Source organism: Argentina silus (genome assembly GCF_951799395.1).
Source record: "Argentina silus genome assembly, chromosome: 1".
NCBI classification, from domain to species: domain Eukaryota; kingdom Metazoa; phylum Chordata; class Actinopteri; order Argentiniformes; family Argentinidae; genus Argentina; species Argentina silus.
In genome coordinates, this window is record NC_139655.1 from 16502892 (window position 1) to 16521349 (window position 18458).

Consider the following 18458-nt stretch of genomic DNA (forward strand, 5'->3'; position numbering starts at 1 on the left):
TGTGTGCCTCATGGGCATATAACCGGTCTCTATGAGCCAGAATTCTTGCTGGTTTGTAGGGGATCAAATACTTATTTCCTTCGATCAAATGCAAATCAATTTATAACTTTATATAATGTGTTTTTTCTGGACTTCTTTGTTGATATTCTGTCTCTATTTGTTAAAATAAAAGTACCATAAAAATTATAGACCGCTCATTTCTTTGTAATCAGGCAAACTAACAAAATCAGCAGGGGATCAAATAATTATTTCCCCCACTGTATGTGTCTAATTGATAAAAAATATTGCACATTATCATTGCTTGATTTCACCACAAGAAATATGTTGTTGGTTGCTGTGAATCAAGTCCACTCTCTACTAGGAGCGGCAAGGGGAATGAATATATGATATATGATATCTCAAATACCAATTCCATGGTGAAGATACCGTGTTTTTTTATGAAAGTGTAGAAACTTTCAAACACATACAACAGTCACCTCCATTTAAAGTTTTCATGCCAATTTAAAAATTAAATATGCATAATAATTGAAAATCGCTTTCATTAATAGGTTGATGCCAGACTTTACTATAGATAGTTGTCTGACAGTCTGTCTCTATCCTTATAAGCCTTTCTCTCTGCCCCTCTCTCTCTCTCTCTGACCCTATCTTTCTCTGCCTCACTACCCATTCATCTCTCTTTGCAACTACCTCCTGGTCTATCTCTCGAGGCCACTATACTGTTACACTGTGTATTACAACACTTCTCCCTCTGACTAGAGTACTATCTAACAGTCCCCCACTCTCTCAGCTGACACCACAGACATCTCTGGCCTGTGTCTCCTCCTGGTGGGACCCAAAAGCATCGGCAAGAGCTCCTGTGGCAACATCGTCCTGTCCAGGAGAGCCTTCAACACCAGAGGGGACGGGCCTTGTACAGTCATCTGCGGCACCATGGCCGGAAGTGATCTGATCGTGGGAGGGCGGTGGTGGAGAAACGCAGCGAGGTCACACATTGGTGCTCTTCACATTCAGGGACTGACTGTCTGAGAGGTACGGGGCAGCATGGAGCAGCACATCCAGTCAGGGGCCCCGGCATTGCAGTGGCTTATGCAGAAGTGTCGGTACAAGTATCACGTTTGGATAACAAGGTGTCGGCGATGTACGGCGAGGAGAAGGGAAAGGAGCAGTTACGGGAGTTGATGAGCAGGGTAGAGGATATGTTGATGAGCAGGGTGGAGGATATGTTGATGAGCAGGGTGGAGGATATGTTGATGAGCAGGGTGGAGGATATGTTGATGAGCAGGGTGGAGGATATGTTGATGAGCAGGGTGGAGGATATGTTGATGAGCAGGGTGGAGGATATGTTGATGAGCAGGGTGGAGGATATGTTGATGAGCAGGATGGAGGATATGTTGATGAGCAGGGTGGAGGATATGTTGATGAGCAGGGTGGAGGATATGTTGATGAGCAGGGTGGAGGATATGTTGATGAGCAGGATGGAGGATATGTTGCAGGAGAATGGGGGATGGCACTTCTCTCTGCATATGTATCAAAGGCTGGAGGAGGAGTGGAGCCAGAGAGAGCAGGAGCTGAGGACAAGGATCGAGGGGGGGAGAGAAGAGAGAGAGAGAAAAAAAATATGGAACAGGATAGGGTAAGGGCATATGGGGAAAGAGCAGAGAGGGGAGACTGCCAGGGAGATGGAGAGGGAGAGGGAGAGTGGGAGACAGACACAGAGAGTGAGGGAGAGAGGGAGGAGAGCACTGCAGCAAAGATTGAAATTGTGATGCCATATCGACCTGGGAGAGGACAAAGGCTGGCCTTCAGCCCAACCGGACACCATGTACCCTAGGCTACCTTCATCCTCAATGACTCTGCATTAACAATTGGTAGCCACTTAGCCTCAGCTCAATTATGCAGAAATGAGTTACACCACAGCCTTTTCAATCAATCAATCATATGGTGTCTGTCATATTTCCATGTTGTATTTATAAATATGTATAAAAAGCAGTACTATTTTGTTTCTATGAAATTACAAAAAAATATGTTAAAATACTGTAATAGGTCCAACAGTTACAGTATGTGTTGAGACCAGAAAAAATATGTATAGAGAATTACATGTAAATATGTACAGGATATGTATTATATCCCATTGCCATACTAACCAATTACTAAGCAATACATATATTCACATTATGAATGTTTGATATTTATCCAACCTAATAGACCTATCACCATCAATTACACATCAACTGTATGCATAATAAATGAATGAGTGAATTTTCCACTGAAATCTTATGTTCCTAAAAGCGATTATTTCTGCTTGAATCTATTGTCACTGCCTCTTTCAGCACCTTGTCTTTGTTCCTATAGCTACTGTGGATGTGGAAACCATGTCAGGCCTGCCATAAAAGAGCTTCCATGTTCACAAATGACAGAGATTCAACAACCTTGCCTAACCATATGACGGTAGCCTATATATGAAATATTTATTGAGCCAATTGAAACCGAATGTGGCAAAATATTAGATACCAGTGTTCCGCAATATCCAGAATCAACAGTCATGGGTGTCGGAGAGAGAGAGAATACCTATGTAGAGGAGGAGAGAGAGAGGAAGTTGGGGGGGAGCAGAAGGCAGATGAGGTAAGAGAGAGTAGTTGAGAGAGGAAATGAGAGGGAAAAGGGGAAAAGGAGAGCAGGGACAGAGAGAGTATACCCAACATAATCTACCCTGTGGCTAGCTCTGCTAGAAATACGCTGATAAGCATTAGTGATAAGGCCAAACAAAATTAATAACTATGCATTTCCCTGAGGGTGTGAGCAGTAAACAATAGCCAACTTTCTTGGAAATGATAGTGAGGTACCTCAAACAAGACTCAAGCAGCCTAGTTGTGTGCTTAATTTTCCTTCAACCTGATCACCTATCATTGGAAAACAGGTTTGAAAATCTGTGAACTGGAGTTCTGCCAACCTAATGTTCACTTTTCATTCTTGAGACAAAGTCACAATGTGGCCTAGTTGTTGCATGTAACATTAGACGGCTAGAGGCTTAGTGTGTGTATTGGAGTCTGTGTGCGCAGTGTGTGTGTGTGTGTGTGTGTGTGTGTGTGTGTGTGTGTGTGTGTGTGTGTGTGTGTGTGTGTGTACACTGTACATTGAGCCAGGTAAACAAAATTCAATTGAACAGCTAAATAATATTTTTTTGTGATGGATAGTTTTGACTATATGACAATGGAGCGGCTGGTCCGGCTAGGAGAAATGAAATCATACCATAGCCTATCGAAACATTGGGGAGCTATTACTTTTAAACACCATCACTCCTAAATCCCTGCAGATTTTTCAAAGGCATTACATGCTGTAGTTCAGTGAAAATGTTATGTGTAGCTCCTTTAAAGTACAAATTAGTTTATATAAAAACACTACTCATGTATCATCACACGTCCCCAAAGCTACCCCATATTGCTTCTTCACCTGTCCAGTCCTACTGTGTGACACCTTTGGAAGCAAGTGAGTGAGGACAGAAAAGAAAGGGAAACTTTTTGGAATGAAATGCAGCAAAAGAGTTATATTCACTCCATCTCCCATTTATCCAAATCACCACTCCTGCCTTGGCACAGAGAGAAATCTTGCATTGGTCATTTAGAAGGGTGGATGTTTAAGTTTTGGAATGCAGCAGCTACATTCTGCCTGGTGGTGACGCACCTGAAGGTCACCCTCCTCCACTCTGGCACAGTTGTCATGGGAATGCCATCCGTCAAACACATACACATCGGGTTCCTCTCCTCATCCCCTCTACTTCATCTATGCATTACAATGGGCCTGTCCTCCAATTTCTACCTCCACCAGCCTCCCCTGTCCTACAGTATGCTCTAACCTGAAAACACAAGCTAGGTGAAAGCAACATGGGGGATGCCTACAACCAGGAATCTGCCCCCACCTCTCTGATACTTCAACATCAGTGTAGATGAGGGAGAGGATTGGGTAGGTTTACACAATCCTCTCAGATCTACTGAAGTGCAGTAGGACTTTGGACTACTAACATCCATCCAGGGAGTGAAGTCCAGGGGACAAGGTCTGAGCTACAGCAGCTTGCCCCAGCTGGGCAGAGAGCAAGCAAAGAGGGGGCAGTACATATAAAAGAGAGCCAAATGGATTTTGAGATGTCAGAAAAGGATAGAGAAGGCAGTTGAGGGCTGATACTGCAAGGTAAAATGATCTCCACAAAATAGCTATGATAACGTTTGACCACCTTCTGGCCATGTTGCTACATTAGGTCCTACACTGTCAGGTTACAGGTTATTGCTGTATTAGAATGCCTGTCTGTCCAGACAATGCCTGTCTAAGTACTGAGGAGCTGCAGCAGAAAAGGAGTCAAGACATTGGCTTAAATATTGATAGTTAAAGGAGAGAAGCATCATCTACTTCACTTCAAACATGACTTTGCTCACTAGTGTGTGTATTGGAGTCTGTGTGCGCAGTGTGTGTGTGTGTGTGCGTGTGTGTATAATGCAATACATTAATGTGGACATGGACATGTGTATAAATCATAAAGTCATAAAATGCATGAAATCAGGTATATATCCTCCATAGGTTTAAGTGGTGTATATGGGCGGATTCCTAAGAACTGAGGTAAGGAAGTACAGCCAACTTTGTGGATGACATCATCCCTTAGCAGGAGTCTATAGAGGTACTGCAACAGACGGAGCACCATGGTAACCATTCTCTCTCACATCAAAACACTTCAGTGGTGACACTACCTAGACAGTTCATAGTGTACACCAGTGTTTCCCCTATGTTTATTTTCTTGGCGGGGCGCCCCTTAAGTAACATTCTGGGCTTCAAGGACAAAAATGTGCAGAAGATAGGGGAAAAACCCTCATGAACATCTCTATAAGGACATACAGTAGGAATAGGCCAACAACAAAGTAATTCTTTGTCTAAGCAGTGCGACAACAAAGACATTGGCTCAATGACAAGCTGAAATTGTGCCCACATTTCACTTTGGCAGACAAAAGAATAACATCTGAATCCCACAGGAAGAGGTTGAATAAGACAGAGCCTAATTCAGCTGAAATTAGAATGAGAATGGCAATGATGCCTCTTATTAAATTAGAAATGTGAGGGGGCCGGGGCACTTAGTGGCATAGCACACTAATACGCATACCACATAATCGCAAGGTCCCTGGTTCGATTCCGACCCTCGGCACGTCTTGCATGTCATCCCTCCTCTCTCTCCCATCCTTCCTGTCAATCGCGACTGTCTTTTGTCACATTTTCAGAAGACCCATAATAAATTCATAAAAGAACCAAACTTCATGAATGTTTTTTGTGACAAAGAAGTATGTGCTCCAATCAATCCATCACAGAAAAATAAGAGTTGTAGAAATGATTGGAAACTCAAGACTGCCATGACATACATGTTCTTTACAAGTGTATGTAAACTTTTGACCACAACTGTATATGTTATTTTCCAAATCACAGAAAATTATGTTCATTGGGTGGTACCCACATGAGCGTGTCCCCGCTTATCAATACCTATTTGGTTAGACAAAGACTTTTTAGAAACGTTACAGAGGAGCTTGTTAAAAAGCTACGGTGGGCTTCTTTTATAGGAATAGATCTTACCTTTCCCTGAACAGCAGAAAGTGGATTGTACAATCAACCTTCATGCCAGTGCTGGACTATGGTGATATCATCTACCAAAATGCAGCAGCCACCCCTCTTAAACCCTTGGATGACATTTATCATAGCACCTTTCGCTTTATCACAGGTGACAGTTTTAATACTCATCATTGCATCCTTTAACAAAAGGTCAGCTGGACCATGTTAAAGTCCTGTAGATCGCACCATTAAGCCCCACTGGATAAGATTCCGGCTTACCTCACCTCATTATTATTATAAGAACATAAATTACCAAACTCGTTCTTAGATTTGATTAACTCTCAGCTCTCAAATTTTGATCGAGGACCTTTTTGTTGAAAAATGTGATTGTTTTTCCTGAATGTGTTTTATAATGTTTTTAAACTGTATAATTTTGTATGATATATGGTTGTAAATTCTGTGTATGCAGGGCTCACGAGTAAAAGAGACCTTGGTCTCAATGGGACTCCCTGCCAAAATAAAGGTTAAATAAAAATCTTTCCAGAACAGAAGGAGGCTGATTTGAACAAATGAAACAGTGCAAGACTGTCACACCACCAGTGACGTCCATAGAGGTGCTTGTGCCTGTCTGTCTGACTCAACACTCAGAACTGTGCCTGTCTGTCTGACTCAACACTCAGAACTGTGCCTGTGTAAGAGCTGAGTGTGCCAGACAATGTGCTTGATTTCAGTTGTTCTGTGTGTAGGTGCATTTAATTAGATTTGACCTGGGAGTCCTCTGTCCATCTCAAACAAGACTTGGTCAGTAGCTACTTTCTAGTCCTCCCGAGTGTCACCATAACATATAATTATATTTGTAATGTATAACTTCTCTCCTCACATCTATTGGGCTCTGTCTGTGAGTAGCAACTGTCTGTTTCCATGGTTAATCTGCCAGTCCATTAGATGTGCAAACATGGTGGAACAGATGAGGGGAAATGGAACATTCCAGTAAGAGAAATAAAATGGGAGGGTAAATCTGTTGTGAATTCACTCAGATCACTTTCTGTCTCTCACTCACATTATGCACTGAGCAGTTCAATTCATACTCCACAAGGTCGTAGGCAGACAGAACAACTCTAAACAGTGTTTGGGCACAGAAAATGATGACAATAAATAAAACAGCATCTCTACCTTGCCGGCCTGCAAGTGCTGTACACAGCCTAGAGCTAAACACTGTGAAAACAAGTGACCTCTTCCTGTAGCTAGGAAGCAGCTAGTGCCAGTTTACACAATGAGTTGTGGTCTGGCTGACTTAAGCTCGGGATTCTTTTGTGTAGCCAACATGTTATTGTGTAGCCTTTTGTTTTTATCAAAATAGAGGCCACAGGTAGAGAGAGAGAGAGAGAGAGAGAGAGAGAGAGAGAGAGAGAGAGAAAGAGAGAGAGAGGACTAAAGGCATACTGTAGCAGGAGATGAGAAGAAGTAAACTGGCACAGATCACAGTGGCTGAGTAGAGACAGTAGCTAGCAACTCTCTCTCTTCTCCCTCTACCTTCCTGTTCTCTCATGCTCTCTCCCTATCCCACTTGCTTTTCTTATCCCTGTCTCACTCTCCCCATTCACTCTCCATCCCTCTCTTCTTCCCTCTACACCTCATCATCTCTCCCTATTCTCTCCCTATTCTCTCTCTCTCTCTCTCTCTCTCTCTCTCGTCATTATCTCACAGCAGGTTTGTTGATAATAAGCAGATGGTGTGCTGGATTTCCTACTCATACACCCCTAAAGGGCGTATAGCACCAGTATGCTAATTATGCTACAGTAGGTTTACTAAATATGCTTACAGTCTCCTACAGCAAAACACACACAGCACCCATCTAGCCGTCAAGCTGTCTTCCATCCCTTTGGTAATGATGTTTGTGCGGTGAACATCTTGACACACTCACACACACTATTAAATTAATAGTAACCTGATACATCAAAGATGTGGCTATATTGTTCTGAGTTGAGCACTGTACAGTACCCTTCACTAACTCCAGCTCAATGTCAGAGAGAGATTTAGGGAAGGAGAGAGAGATAGAGAAAGATTAAGAGCAAAGAGAAAGAGAGAGAGAGGAGGGAGAGGGATCCAGTGCAAGACCTCACAATGTCAATACATTAGCCCAAATCACAACCCAATTCTCCACTGAGTGATGCTCAATTAATAAGGGTGCTCGTTCCCATAGACTTGGCTTTCATTTGGTCTTTGATTAGAGCAAAGACAAGACCACAGGATATCCTCCCTCTTCTCTGCTTTGAACACCTTGTGTGTGTGTGTGGGGGGGGGGGGGAGGCCACACCAGGAGACAGGGAGAGAAAGTGAAGAAAGGGTGTGGGAGAGAGACAAGAGAGGGGGGTGGAGATTGTGAGAATCAGAGAGGAATTGGCAGTCATTTTTTAAGAGTGGCACAGCATGTTGGGCAGAGAGTGGCCAAACACAAACAAACATAGGGTGGGTCTCTCTCTCTCTCTCTCTCTCTCTCTCTCTCTCTCTCTCTCTCTCTCTCTCTCTCTCTCTCTCTCTCTCTCTCTCTCTCTCTCTCTCTCTCTCTCTCTCTCTCTCTCTCTCTCTCTCTCTCTCTCTCTCTCTCTCTCTCTCTCTCTCTCCAGTTGAACTGTGTTATATGACAATCCATAGCATGCATTGCTATGCAGCATCTATTGTGTGCGCTGGGGTTCTACAGAGAACACACTGGCTGAAGATGCATAGGATCCAGCAGAGGTGAGACACGGCAGAGCTAGCGCCTGAGGCCTACCCACAACTCAACGTTAACTTGCAAAGGGGCCTGATAAGACTGGCATAATCACAGGTTGTAGATAAATAGATATCCGGACCGGGGGGGGGGGGGGGGGGGGGGGGGGTATGTGCAGTGCAGCTGCTAGCTCAGTCAACAAACTGCTTGTTCACTGATCTATAAACCATGTCAGCTTCAGAACAACGACACATGAATGTTGCCCCAGGCCTGACCCTCATGAAACTGAGCCAGAAGATCATAGGTCAGGGCATAAGGATACCATAGTATACAATACAATAGAACATGGCCCCAGCTGTGAACTACACCGTAATTACACTATAGGCTCATTTGAGCCAAGACAAGGGGAACAGTACAGTATGTGATTTAAGACAAAACAAATGCAAAAGGTTGTGCCATAGGGCATAGGCAAACACATGAAAGCTTGAATAGGCATTCTATACATTTTTAATGTTGATGAAATCTGTAGGTAAGGTGTTTGTGCCTCTTTTCATTGTCACTTTTTCACCTCAGTCCATACACTCATCTCTCTCCCTTCCGCCTGTCCTTAGATAGTGTTAATTAGTCCATCCAGCATCTGAGGTGTCCAAAGGAAAGACAGTGCTGCAGATTAGGCCTCATTGTAGATGGATTCGAAGCAGTTTCACAGATGCACACAACTCACACACATGCGCGAGTGCACACACGCACACACGCACACACACGCACACACACGCACACACACACACACACACACACACACACACACACACACACGCAGGTGTATACATTATCGTCACCTGGTTTCACAGCTGTGTAATTATGGGGAAATGGTAGTCCTCGTCCCCTGGGAGTAAAAGGGGAGTAGAGTGAGGCGGAGGGGCTATGTGAAGCCAAGAGGCCCAAAAAGCAAACACCCATGAGACAAAGGAGAGGACAAGTCAATAACAAACAGTGTTGTCTGTTGTATTTCTATAATCATATGATTTATGCACACTCAAACACTGACATGGTGTCCAATCCAGCAGGATTGACAACACAGAAGCGTGTGGAATATCAACTTTTGTCCATTTTTGAGGCATAACAGACTTTGAGGGTGATCTTTCTTTTGAATAAATAACTACCGGTACGCAGGGGAGGCTGGTGGAGATTGAAATTGGAGGACGGGCTCAATGGAATTGATTCTACTCCAGGCATTACAATGAGCACGTCCTCCGATTTCTACCTCCACCAGCCTCCCCTGCGGTACATAAATGATAGCAGGCTACAGCAGTGCAATGATGTATACTGTACAAGCCATTCAAGCACCACACTAAATTTCTACCAAAACCTCTGCAAAGTGGCATAGTATGATCAACTATTGTGGGTCAATGGAGCATAGCAGAAAGGATGAAAAGAGAAAACTTGTTTTTTGGGGGGGAAATACCATGGCCATAAATCTCATATAATGTTCTGTGTTGTGTTATTTGTAACCCAACAATAATTCATAAACAATCCAATAAGCTCTGTTCTTTTCATCCACACAGGAAGGCCTATTACATAAAGTCATTACTGTACTGGCAAAGCATACCCCAACAGACGCCAGACACCCCTCCCCCTCCATCTCCTCCTCCCCCCCCCCCACACACACACACACACACACACAAAGCCCCAGACACACTGGCATCCCTGGCACGCCACACTGCACTGAACACACTCCGTCTGGGTCTGCCTCTGACTAAACGCTATCTTACACACATACAGGACAAGTCACACAAACACACACATGGCTCCCAGTCTGGCTGACACACTCCCTTCTCACAGTCATTACGTCTTTGAGCACGCACGCACACACGCACGCACACACACACACCTCTCTGTCTGGCTGACATGGTCGTTGGGTAGGTGAATTATTGCAGTGGTGATAAGGAGTGGGGTGTTGATGTGTTTGCAGTAGGGCATGACGAGTGTGGGGACTGCTGCTCTGTCACGGGGTCATAAGCAAGGGCTGATATTAGTGAGTGTGTGTGCGCGTCTGCTCTCCGGCACAGGTTCCTGGGCACCACAGTCCACTAAACACCCTCACACACGAGGCTCTGTGAAGACAAAGCCCTAGAACACACACACACACACACACACACACACACACACACACACACACACACACACACACACACAGTGCTGAAGCCCATTAAGCAGTGATCATAGAGGCTATCTCCTCCTCTTTGTTCCTCTCCGTCCTGAAAGATCCACACAAAAGTTGGCTCACTCATACCCATGCTGTCGTACACTCCCACAGGGACACAAGTTTAAACCATCACAAAGACAACCATACACAAAGACAAACACACTCTGCCTCCAATGGACAAACAACCACACACACACACACACACACACACACACACACACACTCACACACACACACAGTCTCACAATCACTCATGCAACCAATGGCCCTCACTGTAGCAGACATCCTTGATGACTCCATAGGTGTGAGTCATGCCTGCTAAAAGACAGCAGCTGCTGTTGACTTCATTCATATCTAATCTCAATTCTAACGCTTTAATCATCAGTTGTTTGCAGTGCTCTAAAAGCATATCTATTTTCGAAAGGTCTTAAATCTATTTAGAATTTGTATTCCATAAAAAAAAGCAAGCGAGAGGTATTAAATTGAATTAAAAAGGAACATTTTGATTTTTTGGGGGCTCAAACCTTGTTACTGAGATAAATTCAATGTAATGTAACTAACATCTCATCTCTCTCTGTCTTTCTACCTCCCTCTATACAGGAAGAATTTCATTACCTGTCTGATAGGTATGCCTTGACATAGGTCAGCAGTTCTCAAAGTTGGGGTAGGGACCCCATGTGGTCCCCTGATTTCAAATTGGGGTCCCCTGAGAAAATCAAACTAACCTCAAATATTTGTATTTTGTGTGAAGACAAACATTGTCTGTGTATTGCACGTGTAGCCTATATTGCATCAAGTTGTTGTGGTCACAGGAAATTACTGATGTCAATTTGGGGTCTCATGAGCAGAGCCTAACCTGGGAAAAGACATTAGCCAGTTGCTACTTCAGGGCCACAAAAGCACACAAGTGAAAATAACACCAGGTTTGTAAGATGGAACCTCATCTCATATGTTTAAAGGCATACACAACCTTAAATCAAAGTTTGTCAGATTTTCAAGTAACTTCATCTAATAGGATTGTGCCAATAATTCCCATTCATTTAGGTTTGAGGCCTTCAGATTTACCTTGATGTGTTAACATGTAACAGGAGCTACATTAAAGATGGTGTGAAACATGGTCTAAGTTTGACTCAAGGCCTCTTTTTAGTGATAAAACCATCTGAGACTTGATTTGGGGATGATGGGCTATCCCAGAGTTGAATATAGGCCTACTACTCTGGACATTCCCTTTAACTACCTGATAACTTCTAAGAAAGACCAGTGTGAGAAGAAATGTGAGGTGACAAGTCTAGCAGGATGCAACAAACTTCAAAGTGACTTTTTTTCTTTCAGTTTCCACAGAGCAACAGAGAAAATGCTCCATGTTCTTCAAAGAGAGTGTTTAGACTGAGAACAGATAAACACCCAGTGGTTCTCTTGACACATGTGCATATGTGACACGAGATGAAGGTCTCAAATTAACCAAAACCAAAATCTAGATTTCTGAGGCAAAGCTTTTCCCTCACAGTGAGAGAGTCTCTTTGTTGTAAACATAGTTTAGTTGAGCACATGAACTAAACCATACCAAAATGTTGTTGCTGTGTTTCTTTTTTTTTTTTATTCTTTTTTTTTGTTATCCAGAAAAAACAGTTGCATGTTTGATTGAATAGCTTGACCTTTGACAAAGGACCTTTCCCTGGGTCATTCTAGGCCACATGTTTTGTTCAGTTTGTCTAGGACTCAGCACTTCAGATATCGATGGTGGAGACTCATTATCTACAGGGTCAAACCATCTGGCCACCATAGGTCAATATCAGCTGGTTCGGTAGTGTTTACAAAGACACAAAGAAACAGGACTGCAGTGTTTTCAATGTCAACAGTAGATAAGGACTTTCTCTTATCAGATCTACCCACTTCTGCTTAACACTGTTAATAGCCTATGTTTACTGATAAAACCACTGTAATGACATAAGACAAAGTGTATAAAAGACATGGAAGACCTTTTATCTACTCACTCCTTAGACATAAAACAGGAAGAGAGAAAAGAAGACACTTACGATCTAGTCCGTTGATGTATCTCATGGTGATCTCGCAGTGGCCCCACACAGCACTAACGATGGGGTACAGCTTCTTGCCTTTTAACCCTCTGAAGGCCACTCCCAGGTACTGTCCGTCCACCATGAAACTAAGTGTCCCCTCATCCATATCCAACACCACCAGGAGGGCATCTGGTAACACAAACGCCTCCTCAGGCTCCAGGAAACAAGGATATGAAGGCAGGGATGACTGGGCACGGTTCTTGCTATCATGGTACAGCCTGTTCCGGCCCAAGTCCCACCCCCAGGATTCAGAGTCACTGCCAACTAGGGCCGTGTAGCCGACTGAGTGCAAGGGGGCATCGGCTGTTGCTACGCCGACCACAGCATGCGTTCCTCGTTGCCGGGAGGGCCAGTGGATCCTCCAGACATGCAGCCCCCGCGTGTAGCCAACTCGCCCACGAATGCAGTCGGTGCTTTGAGCTACGGGGTGACGGTGGAACGTGAGCTTATCTTCCTCTTTGATGAAGACATTGAGCGAGCGGTCTTCAGGGTTCCAGGCGTGACACAGCTGAGTGTCAGTGCCAGCGACGGGCATGTCCAGGAGGAGGTCCAGCCGGGGGGGCTTAGAGAAGTCGGGGCCCCTCAGCTCGGGGTGGCGGCGGCGGCGGGCCGAGGGGCGGAAGGAGGGTGAGCCACCCTCACCGCGCCCCTCAACTGATTTGACGCCGCCGGAGATCTTCTGGCCCATGATGAAGGCTGGACGTGAGGACAGGGGAGAAGGTGGTGTTAGTGTGGGTTAGTGTTGTCCTCCGTTGCCCCCGACGTTACCTCATCAATGCGGATTTGGAGTGTGAGTCCCCGAACAACAGGAAGTGCCAAGTGATGACGCACAGCAGCGTCCTTGTTTCATACCACGGTTGCCTTCAAAGGGGACCGCCAACACTCCTGGGGGGAGGAGAGGAGAAAGAGTGTGATCGTGAGGACATGACAATTTGTTATGACTACTCTGCTCTGTTTTGGTCACTGACCACGTCCTCCATGAAAAACAAGTTCAAAAACAAAACACAGAAGTGAAAACCAGGGAGAGAGAGAAAGAAAGATAGAAGGTGAAATCACATAGAAAGATATATCTACATATAGAAAAGAGGAAGGCAGAGAGAGAGAGAGACATAGATAGATAGAGACAGAGAACACATACACACAGATGAGTGGGGAGATGCTTTTTTATGCGACCACAAACGTGTCGAGATGTTTAAGAGGAGCAAATAATGAAAGGATAGGTGTACCACAAACAAACACTTCCTCTGGGCCCTCAGTTGAGCACCACTAGAGCGCAGAATCGCTGAGTGGAAGTGAGAGGTACTGTAGCTAGCTTTCATTTAGATAATGCATTTTTAATGAACAACTTTTAGGAAAGAGCCAGAGTCAGCAAAAAGCAGGAAGGAAACAAAAAATGGTTAATAATAATTTCCCATCCCTTGAGGTTCACTGGCTTAAAAAACTCATTTGCCAGCGCCAAAACATCATTGATCTGTAGTGGAGAAAAAGAGGGCTCATTTGGAACGGTCTGTAAAGTAGATAATGGAAAAGATTGGCTGGTGATAGGCTAAAAATACAACAGGGCCCTATGTAACGCTAGCAGGCAGTTCCTGCTTGGCCACACACACACACACACACACACACACACACACACACACACACACACACACACACACAGTTCCTGCTTGGATAAAGTGAGGCATTTGTCTCTTCTAGGAATGAGAGCTCTGTGCAGGGAAAGGGACACTTAGTCATACCTCAGACTGGGAAGGAGCTGACGCACCTCTCACAAGGAAAAAGAGAGAGACACACACATGCACATACAAACACAAAGAAAGGATTTCATGCTGGTACACACCTGCAAACAGAGACACGAACACGCATACAGGTCAGAGATGGACAGACAGAGGTCTAGGTAAGGTTAAGCAAAGACAGTTTAAACCAACAAGCACGCGCACACACTCTCTCTCTCTCTCTCTCATACACATACACAGGCACATACAGTCATAAAGTGAGGTCAAACACTGACTGAGAGACAAGGGTCTGTGGACGTAAACCAATGATCCAGCCTATACAGGAAGGGTGACCAGACTCCAGACAGCCACACAGCTGTGAGTCCTGGCTCTCCCTCTTTCTCCCTCCCATCACATGAGAGGAGAAATGAGGTCATGAGAACTGGCAGAGAGTGTGTGGCACCAGAGGGTTCAGTTCCCAGCATGTGTGTTCGTCACTCAGACACACACACACACACACACACACACACACACACACACACACACAGGTCAAGACCTACTGTAACAGAAAGAGTGGTCTAGTAAAAGAAGACTATAATGAGCAGGTGGGTTAGGGCTGGGTTTGTACGGAAGATTCTAGTAGTACATTATGTCATTACTCAGTGTGTTGTATACTTCAGGAATTTTCTCTGTGTGAGCATGTGTGTGTATGAATGTAGCGGTCTATTTGTTTGTGTGTATGCATCTTTTCCATGACTATATACAATACTGTATGTGTAATGTGTACCTTTATCTGTGTGTATTTGCCTGTCTGTGTGTGTGTATTGTGTGTTTTGGTATACCCCAGATGGCCTAGATCCTCTACATACAGCTCAGCTGGCCTAGTCTGGGAGGATATGTGGGTGGCAACCACGCATTATGGGCTGTCGTCAAAGGGGTGCTTGACCTCTGATCTCTATCCCCACGGTCATTGTCACCACGGTCACAGTTGCATGGTTACCCCTCTAGAGAGGCTATCCTGGCGGTTGCAGTGAAGAGCTGCAACATGGTCCTACCATCTGTTTACTTTCTCTCTATCTGTTTGATTTAGATCTCTGTCTCTCCCTCTACCCTGTCACTGGTACACTTTGTCATCCCTTCCCTCAGCTGGGGTAGACAGATATGGTGGTTAGGGGGACAGACAGGGGAGCATAATGCCACACACACACACACACATACACACACACATACACACACACACACACACACACACACACACAGTGAGAAAGCAAAAGGAGAGATAGGGGAAGGGGGGAAAAGAAGATAATGACAGAGGCCAACAGAGAGAGAGCAAGATAAAGATAAAGGCAGTGAGATAAAGTTTTAACATTATACCAGTTGGGTGGGAAAGATTCAGTTGGCTATTCTTTCCAAACTCCCCCAGAAGCTTGCTGGCTTACATCATGATAAGAAATCATACATCATGATATGAAATCATCCATCACTCCTCTATGGCTCACAGACAGGCTTTCATGCCTGTCTCTCTGACATGCCCTGACTAGGCAGACAGGCTGCAAAGTGACAAACAGATACTGTACACATGTTTTTGTGTTTAGACTGACTCACACTTGCCTTAGTGCTGAACCTGGTTCCTATTAGTGACGTGTGTGTGTGTGTGTGTGTGTGTGTGTGTGTGTGTGGGGGGGTGTGTGTACGTCTGTGGCTGAAAAGTAAAGGCTAAACAAACAACCTTGGTATCTACATTATTGAGATTCATTCCTGGTGAGGATATGGGAGACGTGAAGCATAGTTTCATTCTTCATTTCGGGATATGTCAAAACACAGACCCAATTCCAAGGTATGACTTCTCTTTTAAGAGATAGCCTAAGCAAATATTCTCTGCACTGCTAAAAGTGGCCTGTTAGTCATATTAGGCAGTGGTGTACAGTGAGACCTCTCCATCATTCTCTCCCTATCTCTTTTCTCCCAATCTTCCTAGTCCGCATCTCTTCCACTCTTCCACTCTAGTTTCTATGATCTGGTGTAGAAACAACTCCTAGCTCCTTGCACTTTGGGTTAAAAGGATTAGAAAAATAATGTACTATGGCGATAATCAAATCGGCAAAGTGAAGCTGCTCATACCTATCCAATCATTTCAGAGGTAGGCTCGCATAAAGTGCCTGTGGGTGGACCAGTGGAGGCTGGTGGAGGTAGAAATCGCACGCTCTCTCCCTCTCAATTCATGTACTCCTTCTCTCAAAATGTGTTGTATCCATTTGTCTCTTCCCCTCATCCATTGTACCCCACTGCCCACTTAATTTCTACCCTCTCTTTTCCTCCTGTATGTCTCTCCCTCCCGTCTTCCACCTTGCCTTTCTCATAGGCTGTAATAAACCATCAGTGGAGGGTAAAGGAGCCAATACACCCTGTATCCCTCTTCATCACTCTTTACCTTCTCCCTCTCCATCTCTCCCTCCCTCCTTCACCCTCCCCTCTTTCCCCACATCCACCATACCTCTCTCTCCTGCAGCAGTAAACCATTGGTAGAGGGTAAAACGGTACTAACACCCCATACATTGATCAAAATTACATCATGCTAAACGAGCAAAAGGTCCAGTCAATTTGCTGCACTGCAATCAATGAGGACCTGACCAGCAGAAAGGTCTCCTCTCTCTACACACAAACACACACACACACGCTGAGCTGGGATAGGCTGTCTGTGTATTGGATGGCTGGCCTTTATGGGTTGGTTGATGGTTATGGAGCACTTGGTTAAACCACCCCCATACATCAGTTTGAATATAGCTTATAACCTCATGCCAACACATAAACAGACACACGTTCATGCAAGAATACAGACACAAACACACACACACACACACACACACACACACACACACACACACACACACACACACACACACACACACACACTGTGGCCTCATCCATAAACCTTGCAAGGAGGACCAAAGATTTAGATGGCAGATTCACAGCCTCGGATCCTGCCAGTAATTAAATTGTATATACAGTAGCTTGACATGACACACTGCTACACTTCTTACATGTTTCACACTTTTCTATAATTCCAGAGAAATTTATCACAGACACACGCACACACACACACAGATAGTCAAAACTGTGTATGTTATAAACACACACATTCCTACATTGCACTACATACTACACAAATACATACATTCATACTGTGGACACATACTCTGCCAAATTAGTTGTGATTGGAATAGTTATGTCCCCCTCTGTGATGTTACATAAAAACAAACCTCTCTAGAGCCTAACATGAGGCAATGCTCTTGGATATTTCCCAATGAAAACACACGCACGCACGCACGCACACGCACACACACACACACACACACACTAATCATAGTAGTACAACAAGGAAAGAAACCTATGTCTGGAGTACAAACCGTATGAGCAAAGTGGGTGGTTCTAAGGTAAGGTATACACAACATGGGGTTTGAAAATAGGTATCATGAGAAGCTATCCTTTAAATGTAAATACAATATGGGAGGAAATCCGAAGATGGCTTGACTAAGAACTCTAGACACACACACAGACGAGAGAGAAAGAATCCCGGCCAGCTGGGGCCTCTGGGCCATTAGGGGAATTCAAGATGACAGGAAAAGATGAGCGAAGCAAGAGAAGATAAGGAGGAGAGGAAACATGCTGTGTCTGGGAGAAAGCTGGCTATAGCCATGACCGAACTGGGGCGGTATGGAGGAAAAGGTTAATTAGAACACTGACACTGGCAGACATAGACAAAAGCTATTGTACACACACACACGCACAGAAACAAGCTATTGGCATCCTAGATACAGCACATACTCACAGATACACTACATCTCTAGATACAGTTTCTTACAGTAAGCGGTCTCTCTTCTGTGTGTAACTCCACTGTTCCACTTCAGTCGATAAAAAAAAAAAAAACAAGACAGCAAATGAGAAAAAAAACTCCTCCGGCCAGTCTGGAAAGAACACAATGAAACAGAGGAGAACAGAAGCCGCCGGATCCTGCTGAGGCAAAGACTCCCTCTTCCTAGAGAGGTGACCCCCCCCCCCCCTCTCCTCCCTCCTTCTCTCTTTCCCTCCCTCCCTCCGTGTTTGTCGCTACACTGCTCCGTTGCCTGGAGTTAGTTTCAGTTCCACTTGCAGCTCAGACAGAGAGAGAGAGG

At 44.6% G+C, this 18458-nt stretch overlaps 1 protein-coding gene across 4 annotated transcripts in view; it reads right to left on the reverse strand.

Moving 5' to 3' along the window:
• The window catches only part of LOC310810261 (SPRY domain-containing SOCS box protein 4-like), a 53859-nt gene that overhangs the window by 15474 nt on the left and 19927 nt on the right, over positions 1 to 18458 (reverse strand). For 2 of the 4 annotated variants that reach the window (XM_083677955.1, XM_083677956.1), the window contains exon 2: positions 12533 to 13459. In XM_083677955.1, the coding sequence (XP_083534081.1) occupies positions 12533 to 13262 (730 nt within the window). In that variant the 5' untranslated portion in view covers positions 13263 to 13459. Of the gene's footprint in view, positions 1 to 12532; positions 13460 to 18115; positions 18278 to 18458 lie in introns of those variants that run through there. The other 2 variants (XM_083677954.1, XM_083677953.1) reach the window with 2 other exon arrangements.